This window comes from Akebia trifoliata, chromosome 5 (assembly GCF_017979445.1).
Source record: "Akebia trifoliata isolate Shusen 1 chromosome 5, ASM1797944v1, whole genome shotgun sequence".
Lineage (NCBI taxonomy): Eukaryota > Viridiplantae > Streptophyta > Magnoliopsida > Ranunculales > Lardizabalaceae > Akebia > Akebia trifoliata.
In genome coordinates, this window is record NC_141379.1 from 11644515 (window position 1) to 11656910 (window position 12396).

The 12396-nt window shown below is 39.3% G+C and overlaps 1 protein-coding gene across 1 annotated transcript; it reads left to right on the forward strand.

Moving 5' to 3' along the window:
• The first annotated feature begins 2369 nt into the window (after window positions 1-2369).
• LOC147401482 (putative beta-glucosidase 2) lies at window positions 2370-7067 on the forward strand. Its single transcript, XM_086441691.1, has 6 exons — window positions 2370-2617; window positions 4237-4495; window positions 4985-5100; window positions 5765-5915; window positions 5986-6341; window positions 6884-7067. Exons 1-6 carry the CDS (start codon window positions 2370-2372, stop codon window positions 7065-7067), a joined length of 1314 nt encoding a protein of 437 aa, XP_086297817.1.
• Window positions 7068-12396: the final 5329 nt, after the last annotated feature.

Consider the following 12396-nt stretch of genomic DNA (forward strand, 5'->3'; position numbering starts at 1 on the left):
GTTCGAAGGAAAAGCCTTGGTTCCACCGCGGGGACCAAGCCCAACTGAGGAGTTGGACTAAGGGAAAGCCTCGGCCCCTCCATAGGAACCGAGCCCAACTGAGGAGTTGGTTTGGAAGGTAAGTGCGTTGGCCCCTCCCCAGGGGGCCAAGTCCTGGTCAAGGCATTAGTTAAGGCAAGTTCTCGGCCTCCAACGAGCGCCGAGCCCCACGATATATGTCAAGGTAAGGGTAGCTATCCAAGGATTCTCTTACGGCACACACCCATACGAAAGCAAAAGAGAAATGAGCAAAGAAGGACAGGTAACACGGGGAGTTCGAAAAGCAGTTTTATTTATGTAAAAGTGACCTTTACATTCCAAAATTCAAAAAAGAAGGGAAAGCAAGATTACAAAAAGAGAAGAGAAAAATCTAGACGTTCGCCCCGAGATCGGCATCTGCGTCATTGGGGGTTTGATCTTCGGCCGTTTCTGCCAAATCTTCAGTAACAGGCTCGGGAATAACGGCTGGGACAACTTCAAGTTTCTTCGCCGCCTCCTCGGCCTTCTTTAGCTTCGCCTTCACTTTGTTATAGGCTTTCTCCCAAGCCTCCTCCGAAGAGTCAAGTTGTGCTTGAAGGGAGTTGAACTGATCCTGGAGGGCTCTCTCTTGCTCCACTTCTTTGGCCTTCACCAACTCTTCCAAAGAAGAGATCTTCCCCTCCGCAAGAGCGAGTCGGTCCTTATTTTGCTCAAGCTCGGATAACGCGCTATCCAGGCTTGATTAGAGCTTTTGGGAATTGGCCGCGGCGGCATCCCTCTCAGCCTGGAGCTGGAGAATGCGACCCTCCGCGGATTTGAGGTCTCGCGCGGAGGTATCGCTAGCCTCAACGAGTTTAGCCATGGCATGCTGGGCCTAGTAGAAAGAAAGAGAAAAGCATTAGAAAGACACAAACGCAAACGCAGGAAAATAGTATCAAGTCAAAAACAAAAAGCAAGAGACTTACCATAGCCAGAGCTCGGAACGCTTCATTCGAGAATTTTGCCGAGTCACCGACAAAACTCCTTCGCACCTTCTCAACGTCCCGCGGAAGCGCGGACGCGTCGAAGGTCGCCCTAGCCACGGCCGGATCGGATAAGGCAGAGTCCTTATCCGACACTGGCCTTCCCCTGACTGATGGCTGTACCACCCAGGGGGAAGGTGGGGGCAGGCCTCCCCTCTGCGCTGAGGTGGCCGAGGATGCCTGAGATACCTCGGCTGGCTGGACCGCCCCCTCGGCAACAGGAGGAGGCAGTTGGAGCGTTGGAGCCGAGGACCGGGGTCCCCTCCTCAACCTCTTAAGGAGAGGCTGGTGGTCTTCCTCTTCCTCCTCGTCCTCCCTAGCAGCACGGCCCACCCCAGAGGATTGGATGGGATGGGCTGGGAGGACCTCCGCCACTTCCTCTTCGGAGTTGGAGCCTATTATTGGTGGAGGACGTTTGGACTGCAACGCCATATCTGATGGACGGACGTTGGGTGGAAGGAAAGCAGTGGCGTGGTTGTAGAGATCGGTGTTGGAGAAAAGATGGGTGATCACCACGAACTCACCAAGGAACTTATCTTTAGTCGGGTCTGCGCAAAATGAAACAACGAAAAATCAGTATACACAAAAAATAGCAACAGAAAAATAAAAGAGAAGACTGAGAAACACTCACCATGGGGGTTGAATGAGTGATATAACAGAAGGGGAAGCTCATCCCCGGAAGCACCTTCCCACTGACCGGAGAGTCGGATTGGAAATAAAAACCAGTCCTTGTCCGAGTCAGGAAGCTCAATCAAGGACGACTTCCCTCTCCTCTTTGAAAGATAGAAGAATCCCGGCATGTTCAGAAATTTTTTAAGGACAAATTGTGCCCTAATATCCGAAAGGCCGAGCTGCAGGCCTTCCTCCAGTCTATCATTCATTAGCTCGAAGGCCTGAATTAGACGGAAGAAGTTCCCGCTCATTTGGCCGAGAGCCCTCCTGTAGAAGTTCAGCACCTCACGAGTTAGCTTGCTGAAAGGAACTCGGAGGCCGGCCTTCAGCTGTCCCCAGTGCACCACAGTGGCACCTGAGGAACACTCACGCTGGACGAGGGTCTCATCTACATAAGATAGACCCACACCGCTGGGGATGCTGAAAGCATCCCGGACAGCGCCCAACGGAGGGCGAACAGGGGAATGAGATTTCCCCTTGGCCATTTTTTGAAGAAGAAAAGGAGTGACAGAGGAGAGGGGAGAGGCCTCGATTTCGTTACCTTACTCTTCGAAGAAACCGTGAAACGTCCGGTCGCTGGGCGGCAGGTGACTGAATGGCACAGCGAGGGCGCGGCGGAGGCACTGACGAAAGCAGGGAACGCGCAAGGAGGCACAAATGGACAGCGTAACGGCAGGGCAAATGAGAGTGGAAGTAAAAATGAGAAATGGATGGGACATTTATAGACCAAATGGGCCTCGAGATGTGCGCTCAAGATCAACGGACGGGGTTTCTCAGATGGATTATGATGGGGCATTAAATAATGAGAGATCCGATAAGACCGTTCGCCCCATATCACGCGAATCGAGCCATTCTTGGGACGCCACGTGTAGTTTCCGTAATAATGGCGCCGTAAAAACCAACAGGCATGACACACCCTACGAGGCCAGCCCAACCGATCGCCGTTCTCGAGAAACGAAAAGGCTAGACAACGGTTAGCCATAAAGAAATCATTAATCCTAGCTGAGATCCAATGGGAGGTTGCCACGCGTCAGCTCACTAATTTCTTATTGATATTCTCGAGCACCCGAGCAATTCGCCCGAATCCTCGAGAGGGGGTATTGTGGGGGAAAATTCTGGGATAGGACACGTGGCATGAGTTTGAGTTCGGGAGTATCTCCAAATCTCGGATTGACGGAAAGTAAGCCCGACAGATTGAGCTCCTCGGGTGCGAATAAATGATTGAGCTCGGACCTTAGCCACCGGTAGGTAACATAGGTCGGTTGGAGGCAGCATAGGTCGGTTGTACGGATCTGACATATGCGACAGTGGACTGACAGCATTCACAGCTCACGTCATCACAGAGGTGGCAGGGCAGTTGCAACAACTCCTGCAGCTGACATGTCAGGGAGTGAGCTAACTGTCCAAGGTCACTTCAAAGGATGGCACAGAAATCGAACCAGATAATCGCCTATATAAGGAAGAAAACTATGGGTAAAAGGGGTTCGTATTCTTCTTCTCTTAAAAATTACTCTGATCAATTTGTCTAACTTGATCGTCGGAGTGGGCTGATTTGCAGGTCCGCCCGAGCTTAGAGAGAAGGAAAGTGTAGAGCAATTTCGTGCATCTACAGTTACTATGCAAGCATACAGAGAACATTGGATGGAGATCAAGGATAGAAAAGTAGCCTGTACTTAAAAGGTTGTTGCAGTACTTATCAAGAAAAAAGAAAAGAAAAGTATCTCTGTAATAGTTAGAACTATTAGCATATTTTGAATGAAGCAAATTACACAAAGTAGGACCCCTAGTTTGTGTATTCTTTTACAGTTTCTTATATTGTTGTTGGATAACCTTGCAAATTTAATTTGTTAAAAAACCTGAAAATCAGCATCTATTCCTTTTCGCAATTCTTGGGTTTGGCAACTTGTTTTGTCTGAACAATGTTGTTCAGCTTTTCAAAGTCTCAATGATCATCTCATCCAAACTTCAACCGTTTAGCGATTCCTCTGGTGTATCACATTAGGTAACTTTTGTAGGGTTAAGTAGGCATCCGGTAAGATGGTTCTCACGTTCAGGATACCTTTATGTTTATGTATAGATATCCCTCATTCATGTTTGAGCATTTTCATAGTTGTGCTAGCAATGGCCTTTACTGGTTATTCCATTGATCTTTCGTAGCCTTTGTTCCTCCACTCAAATGATTACTCTTTGTTTGAACAATCTGGATTTTGGCTGCTAGGGAATTTCAATACACATTATTGCTAAATGTGAACCTGAAATATTTATTTAGTTATATTAAGCAAGCTAATATGGATGATTCTTGGAACAGTAAGCAAGCTAATATGGACCTCCCCCAAATCTTAAACAAGTTGAACCACATGTTACTATCTTCCCCTTGGACCTCCCTCAAATACTTGAAGATGAATATGGAGGATGGCTGAGCCCCAAAATAATGTAATTTTACACCCTTTCCTTTGTAGCATCTCTTATATTATTTGCACATCAGATTTCATGTGACATGGGTTGGGTTTGTTTTCTGGTTCAGTGGGGATTTTACAGAATATACAGATGTGTGTTTTAGAGAGTTTGGTGACAGGGTCACCTACTGGACCACTATCAATGAGCCCAATGCTATGTTTTTATCAACCATTGGCGACCCAACATTTCCACCTTCGATTTGCCCGCGTCGGGTTGGCTATCTCGGCTGCAGGCCTGGCAATGACTTTGTGGACCCCTACATAGGAATGCATCATAGTTTTCTAGCACACTCATTAGCTGCCAATGTGTACAGAGAAAAATATCAAGTGAGTTCTTTGGTTTGTATTTAGGGCAAAGTTGATTGGCCCCTACCTTGGAGATCTTGTCAAAAGTAATATCCCATTTCTTGATCTTGACCATATATACTTTATTATTTTGAATATCTTTTGCCTAGTTGGTGATTGATCACCATTGATGTCCTGTTCACTAGTAAAGTATTGTAGACTTTACGAGGTTCAAGTCAAAACCAAGAACAATTCTTTTATTTTGATTTGGGTTATATATAATGTACATAACTCGTCTACAAAATTGAAATCAAATAGATAGATAGGGAGAAACCTAGACCTATAATTTCTTTCTTAGAGTTAATGAATCACTCTCATCTCATCCATGGACATAGGTACACTGCCGAACCATTTAAATTTTGTGTACGTTTTATAGTGTTCTTTTATTTTTATTGCTTTTGTGGTTTTATCTGAGGTTTGACTTTACAACGGAAAATAAAAAAGATGTGATGAATAAAATATATCATACAGGCCAAGCAGAATGGTTTTATAGGCTTGAATATCTATGTTTTTTGGTGCACCTCTATGACAAACTCAAGGGAAGATGTTGAAGCAACACAAAGAGCTAATGATTTCCTTATTGGTTGGTAAGTGATTTCAAATCTATGGACCTAAGTGTATTTATAGAATAATGATTTTCTGACACACAACTCCATACGGCCCCTGATGTGGCATGTGCTAGAATCATAGATTCTTTTCCTCGAGATACACAACTGTATATATTTATGGGGATGTACATTTGTATTTATATACATAAACAAAAACATCAGGAAGACTGGTACAACCGATTGTATATTTGTATTGTATTATTTAGTAAGTCCTGGTACTATAGTAAACATTTCTAACAAAAGAGATCATCTTCACCAAAAGTCATTCCTAGTATCATCTCCATGTGGTCCTATAGATCCTTATGAGAATAGTGCACAAAATTACATGCTTATATATGCATATTTTTCTCTCTCCTTGTCATTTAAAAAGAAAAAAAATCAGCATAACAACATTTTTATCATCATCAAAAGAGGTTCGCAAATTGGACCCCAAATTCAATTTGCTTAGAAATTGACAAAAGAGATGATTTTTTGGGAGGGTGACCATGGTGAGAAACTCATCTTCACCAAAACCATCTCTTGACTCATATGTAGAACCCATGTATATTTATCTTTTTAGTTTGTTCAATTTGGTCTACAATTATATCTTGATATATACCATAAATTAGATTGCTTAGTTTGATTAGAACCAAAAAATTTGCAGGATGGCCAATCCCCTTGTTTTTGGAGACTACCCTGAGATCATGAAGGAGAAAGTTGGCTCAAGGATCCCATCTTTCACCAAACATGAATCTGAACTACTAAAAAGGTCTTTCGACTTCATCGGCATAAATCACTACTACACACTTTATGTAGCAAATTAACATGATATTTCAAAGATTGAACCTTCTGATTTCTTCCACGACATGGGTGTTACATATTCAGGTATTATTTTTCCTTCCATTAAGAGTTGTTCTCTTAAGAATCCGACTGAGAAAAGATTTGCAACTTCAACCCATGTTTTTGAACCATTTTACAGTTTATCAAAATGGAGAACCCTCAGATCATACCTTGCCGATTGATGTACCCTACAATCCATTTGGAATGCGAAGTTTGCTTGAATACTTCAAAAACTATTATGGAAATCCTCCTGTCTATATTCATGAAAATGGTACATTCATCTCTCTACCAAATCTTAAACAAGACAAGAACTCCATAAGCAGGCAAAGAAGAACAGCTCAATTATCAAAACATTCTAAAGCTGATTTCCTTTCGCTTCTTGGAGATGTGAATGATGAAAAGTATCCCATTTACATGATTGGTATGTCTATTGGCACCTTTTTACTTATCACACCCCAATTTCTAAAATTATTAATCCCATGCAAATTATAAGATTATATAAGATTTTATTAATCTCTCTTCATCCTCTCGTCCTGATTTAGTGTTAATGCTCACAAAGTTTCTATTTACGCTTTACAGAATTATGGGGCACCTTCCGCTGCCATTAGCAATGTAATGCTTCTCTGCTATTTACGTGATCATCAGCATTGGACGTGACCCACACATTGACCAACCAGGCTCACTTTCTGAACAAACCTCTGTTAACTCCAGTGGTTTGAAAAAGGTGGTGGCTTTTATTTTGGTATGGGTAGGGGTCTTACGGGGCGTCTCTCTGTCCAGGCAATTGTGAAGATTCTTCTTTCTAAAAAATGGGTAGACAAATCGTGATGAAGAAAAAGCTCTATGGTATCTCCATTAAGGTCATTTATACTATTATTAGCATCATTTACAAATCTATGAGAGGTTGATGAGTGATGATTTTTAATCTGGTTCGTTTTTACAGATACATGCGGCTAATGAAGTACTTCCATGAAAATAAACTCAATTTTGATAACATGAAAGAAGCAACTCCTATGAACTCTGCTAATGAAACATCTGATGATGGTGATGATGAGTTCCTCAAGCAATACAAGCTAAAAGTGCAGCAGAGCTATCTGCCCATGGCGTCTAACACAACAATTCTATGATGGTAAAGTCTGCTTCATACCTGGTATAATGGGCTTGACCGTCACATAACCTAGGTGGGCATCAAATTGACATATGTTGCATCGATACAGCCAGTGGTTTGACCCGAGTGTTTGGCATATATTGCAGGAGAAGGTTTTGGTTTGGTTAGCAGGGCAGAAGGCGAGGTTGAGAGGGTGAAGGTGGGATGTGTGATTGAGTGAAAATGGTGTGAAAGCATATTGCATGTGAGTGTCAAGCTTGCAAGGGCTGCAATGGTAGCAGAAGCCATCACCTTGTTGTCCACATGCATCGCAATTGAATTTTCCATCTAGATAGGTAAGGGAGGAAGATGAGGCTGTGGTTGGGATCTGCAGGGTGGTTGATGGGCTTGCATCCTTTCCATACAACTTCTTTGGATTCCTTAAGTAACTTAATACTCTTGTTCAGCTTTGCACGTCTGGCAGTAATACAATGTGGTTCGTCCATCATGCTTTTGATCCCTCCATTGCCTAGCTGCATTATCTCGTTCACGATCTTCTTTTCCATCTCTTTGGTCACAAGGATCTGAACATTGAACAGAAGATGATGTCCCAAATTATCAACTAACCTTTGCACAACAATCTTCCAATAAGCTGTTAGTCTCATTTTGAGTTCGATTGCTTCCTGTAACAACGACATCGATGGATGCTCTCTCAGATGACCAACTTCGACTTCTCCAAGAACTTCAAATTTGAACTTTGTCGGTCTGTGAAGCTGCCCATCTGCCCATTTTCTCGTGCTTTGGTGATATTGCAAAGTGCAGCAAAGCTATCTGCCCATGTAGCGGGTGCTAATGCCGTATGCACCTCACAATCTTATGAGAAATGGAATATTGAAAGTGGGATTTTTTTTTTAGATTTCATTACATTGATGTATGTGAACATGATCTCAGGAATTCTTCCAACATGTGATTTATAACTTTGATTTATATAAGTAAATTTTTTTTTTTAAATCTTATTATTCTTCGATATGAGAGTGGATGGGATGGGATGTGAATGGATGGGGATGAGAGTAGATGGGATGTGAATGGGATATGAATATGAATGTGTGATTTTTTTTGCAGGTATAGGTTGAAGACAAAAGCATTTGGGCATTTGGGCTTTAACACCTTGTAGCTTTGAATCCAACTCTTGCTTTAATCTCTGTTTGTATTGAAAAGCTTATTACTCATGTCTTCATGTTTTTTTTTTTGTGTGGTTGTAATATGCATTAAGCCCTCAGCCTCCAACAACTTTTGTGGCACCACTACTGAACCATTTGTCCAACTATTGTTACCAAAATTCATTTTCATCTTAATTTATCATATCTCAGACAAAGTACCAAAGGCTAAAAAGCCATTCATGAAAACTATTCAAATAGATGGTCACAAATCCCATTGGCTTTCTATGGGTAGCAAAGTGATGGTGAATGTAATATTGTTACCATATTCAGTGGTTCAACTCATTTCTGGCTTCCTTGTAAGATGAAAATGATTTGTGACAAGTTGACGGATATCTATCCACATACTGGTGACATTCTTCCCAAGTGGAAAATATACCGGTCTTTCTCCCTACAAAGACAACATAAAATTTACCCATTTTGATAGCAAACCTGACAAAACAAATTGGTTTCACAAAATTTTAAGAATTATTATAATTATTCCTATAACACTTAAAACGACAATAACATATGGTTCAACACAAACAATAATTACAATAGGGAAGATATATAAGAGCTGCTATATATATCTTCAACTCAAAAAGTCTCAACTATATATCCGTGAGAATTGTAATTCTCTGTGAAGTAATAATAAATTCAAATCAAATTATCAAAATCACAAGTATATTCGGGCACATGGTCGAAGAGGATCGGAACTGAAACCTTACCAGTGTGTTGAAGGTTATTAGGCCTTCACCTCCAATCTCAACTCTTGGTTGGTTCACAACAACGGAGGGTCTAAACTCACATCCATTGTTAACTTCTCTTGTCCCATAAGTGATTCTAATTGGTAGAGTCCTATTAAAAGGGTCAATAACATCCCCTATAACTCTATCAATTACCAAAGCATCCCTGATCTCTCTACACATTGAGGATTAATGAAGTATTGTTGGGATGGTTGAGGAAGATGAAGGCATTGAGGCTCTATATATAATGTAGGAAATAATATATCAACTTTGAGGGAAAGTTCATTGAATTTATGAAAAAAATCAGTTGTGATATACAATTGAAGAATGTTCAATTGAACACTGGTTTCATCATACCTGGCTTTGCTTCAACTATTTCTAACAAACCTTGAAATAGGAAAAGTAATCCAACTTTTCAAAATCAAATATATAAAATTAAAAAATAATAAACACCATAATTTTGCACGATTAAGGGTCAAAAAACATCAAAATCGTAAATTTAGGAGTTTTAGTTCAGATAATACATGTAGATCATCAATAGAATCAACCAAGAAAGTATAGATCCTCAAATTGATAAAGAAATCAATGTGTATCAAATGCATTAACAAACGACGTGGATCACTGTGAGAATAGATGCATCAAATAAACCCCAAATAACAATCAAAACCCTAATCTCTCAATAATAAGTGATTCGTCCCGATACAAGTATGGATTCGTAGAATTAGTTTACCAAAGTGAATGAGAAATCGGAATATACAAATCACAAATGTACAATTAGAATGAGAAATCAGAATAAAAAATTCTCAAATCAAAATAAAAAATCGGGATTTTTTATACTAGGCCTGCTCACGAGATTAAAATCAAGAAACACAACAACAAATCCTTATAATTTTTTATGTGAAATATTTCACAGATGAAATATTCTCAAATCAGATAAAAAAAAGCCATAAATTCAAATTTATGAGTCTGGTAGATAAACTAAATTCAAATTTATGTTTGTGGGTTTGTGATCTTGTTGGTTGGTTACTTGGGACCAATAGAGAACCTAAAAAATTTTACTTGCTCACGAGATTAAAATCAAGAAACACAACAACTAATCGTAATTTTTTATGTGAAATATTTCACAGATGAAATATTCTCAAATTAAAGAATAGAAACTCAAATTAATACCTAAATTGTTATTCAATCAGGTTCACAGTCTATTGTTACTTTACCAAAATGAAGATAAAAAAAACCCTAAATAATTTCAGATTATTCCAAGGAGATAAAGCTTAACTAGTGAGAGAGAGTACCTGTCTGCGAGGGAGATGGAGTCTTCGTCGTTCGTGCGAGCGATGATGAGAGAGTGAGATCAAATCGAGAGAGTTTGCGAGAGAGAGCTCGAACGAGGGTTTGCGAGAATGAGAGAACTCGCGTGAGAGTGAGAAAGTGAATAAGATAGAGAGAGAGAGAATGAGAGAGAGAGAGAGAGAGAGAGAGAGAGAGAGAGAGAGACTCGATAGTGAGAATGAGAGAGGGTTCGACAAAGGAGAAAGGAACAGAACCCTTATTTCGTTCGATCGGTTTGAAAGAGGAGAGGGATGTCTCACTAAATACGTTGAAAATGAGGGACGAAACTGTAATTAACTTATAATTTTATAAAACAGTCAAATTGAATCTGATCCGTTCATTTGCGTTAAATCTGATGGCTTAAAAATGTTTGCCAAAATGTTTGTCAAAATATTTTGTGCCGAACTTCTCCCATATATATATATATATATATATATGTGCTATTTTCATTTGAAAATAGAAGAGAAATTAACAATACAAGGTTGGGAATGGATATCCAGTTTCCTACCATGCAAGTGTGGCCACTCGGCCTAAAATAAATAACATAACGGAAAAGTAAATAGTGCCTTGCGTTAACAGAAAGTAAATAAACAGACAACCAGTAATATTATCCCTTGACACCCGTTCACTAACCTACACATAACACAATAATGTAAAATGCAGACATCACCCCTCAGGTGTGATTATGACATTTTACCTTTTTCATACCCTTTTTCTCTTTTTTCGAATTCTACAGTTTTCAATCTCTCAAATAAAATATCTACTTTCTGATATTCATTAATTGAATATTAGTTAATTGAATATTAAATTATTTTTTTAATTATAAAATTCATTTTTATCAATAACATTGAAAAAGTACAAAACTTAGATCAAAACGGGGTCCGAGCGGTGCCTATGACCCAACTGAAGGAAATAACCCGTTGAAATATCCTACCCACGTATAATTTATCATAAAATACAATTAAACATATCAAATATGCAAGTTTTGACGTGAATTTGAAATAACCAATTGAATTCTATATTTTTGAAAACTCACCACAAAATTTTAATAAAATCCTAAATGCAATTTACGATTACTAATAGAAATTGAGAGTTCCTTACTATCTCTGTGCGAAATGATCGAAGCGAGTGTGTAGAAATCGAGATGAACGACACAAAAATCGATATTGATCGAACTTCAAGATGGCTGATTTTTGGATCTGGCCCGGTGATTTCGAAGATCTCGACGTCGATGTCCTTTCTCCCTTCTGCGACGGAGGACAGTTTGATCCTGAAACGGACCAAATCCTCGGTCAAAGTTTCGAAATTCTCGTATATAAATACGGTTGATTTTTGACAATACGGGGTGAAAAAGAAAGTGAAACAAAAAATATTGGGTGGATTTTATAGAGAACGACGCTGCGGACGTTTTTCCCTTCTGCGTCGGTCGTTGACGACGAACGATTCGCTACAAATCTAAGTTGGAACGTTGAGAAAAAAATGAATTTAAAAAAAAAAACCGTTGGCTGATTTTTTTTGGATGGGTTGGGGAAGACGATGATAAAAAAATTTAAAAACAATTATTTATATAACTTTGGGACGAAATCGATATTTTGCCCATTGTTTTGATCAACGATAACTTGACCATCCGGACTCCAAAATTGACAAATGAATACTATATTTTATCTAATTTTTCATTCTGGATCTAATGGTATGGTTAATTTCTATAAATTTTATCTCTAACAAAAATTTATATTTTTAGCCTGAGGTGACCCTTAGAATTGACGTCATTTTCGTTTTTGACGATAATTTGACTTTCTATGCTCAAAAAATGATAAATAAATAGTCCATATTCAATAATTTTTTATTATGAACTCAATGGTATAATCAAATCTTAATAATTCTTATTCTAAAAAAAATCACTATTTTAGCCTAGTTCGACTCAATAATTGAGAATTTTACAATTTTTATGTTTGAACTTGCATTTGAACATGCTTACAGGCTAAAATATATTTTTAAATTATTTTGAATCCAATGGTGAGGTCGGATTTCATTAAAAATGATCATAAATATCATAAAATATTACTCCTAAATCCCACTTTTAAGATTTTCTCAAAAT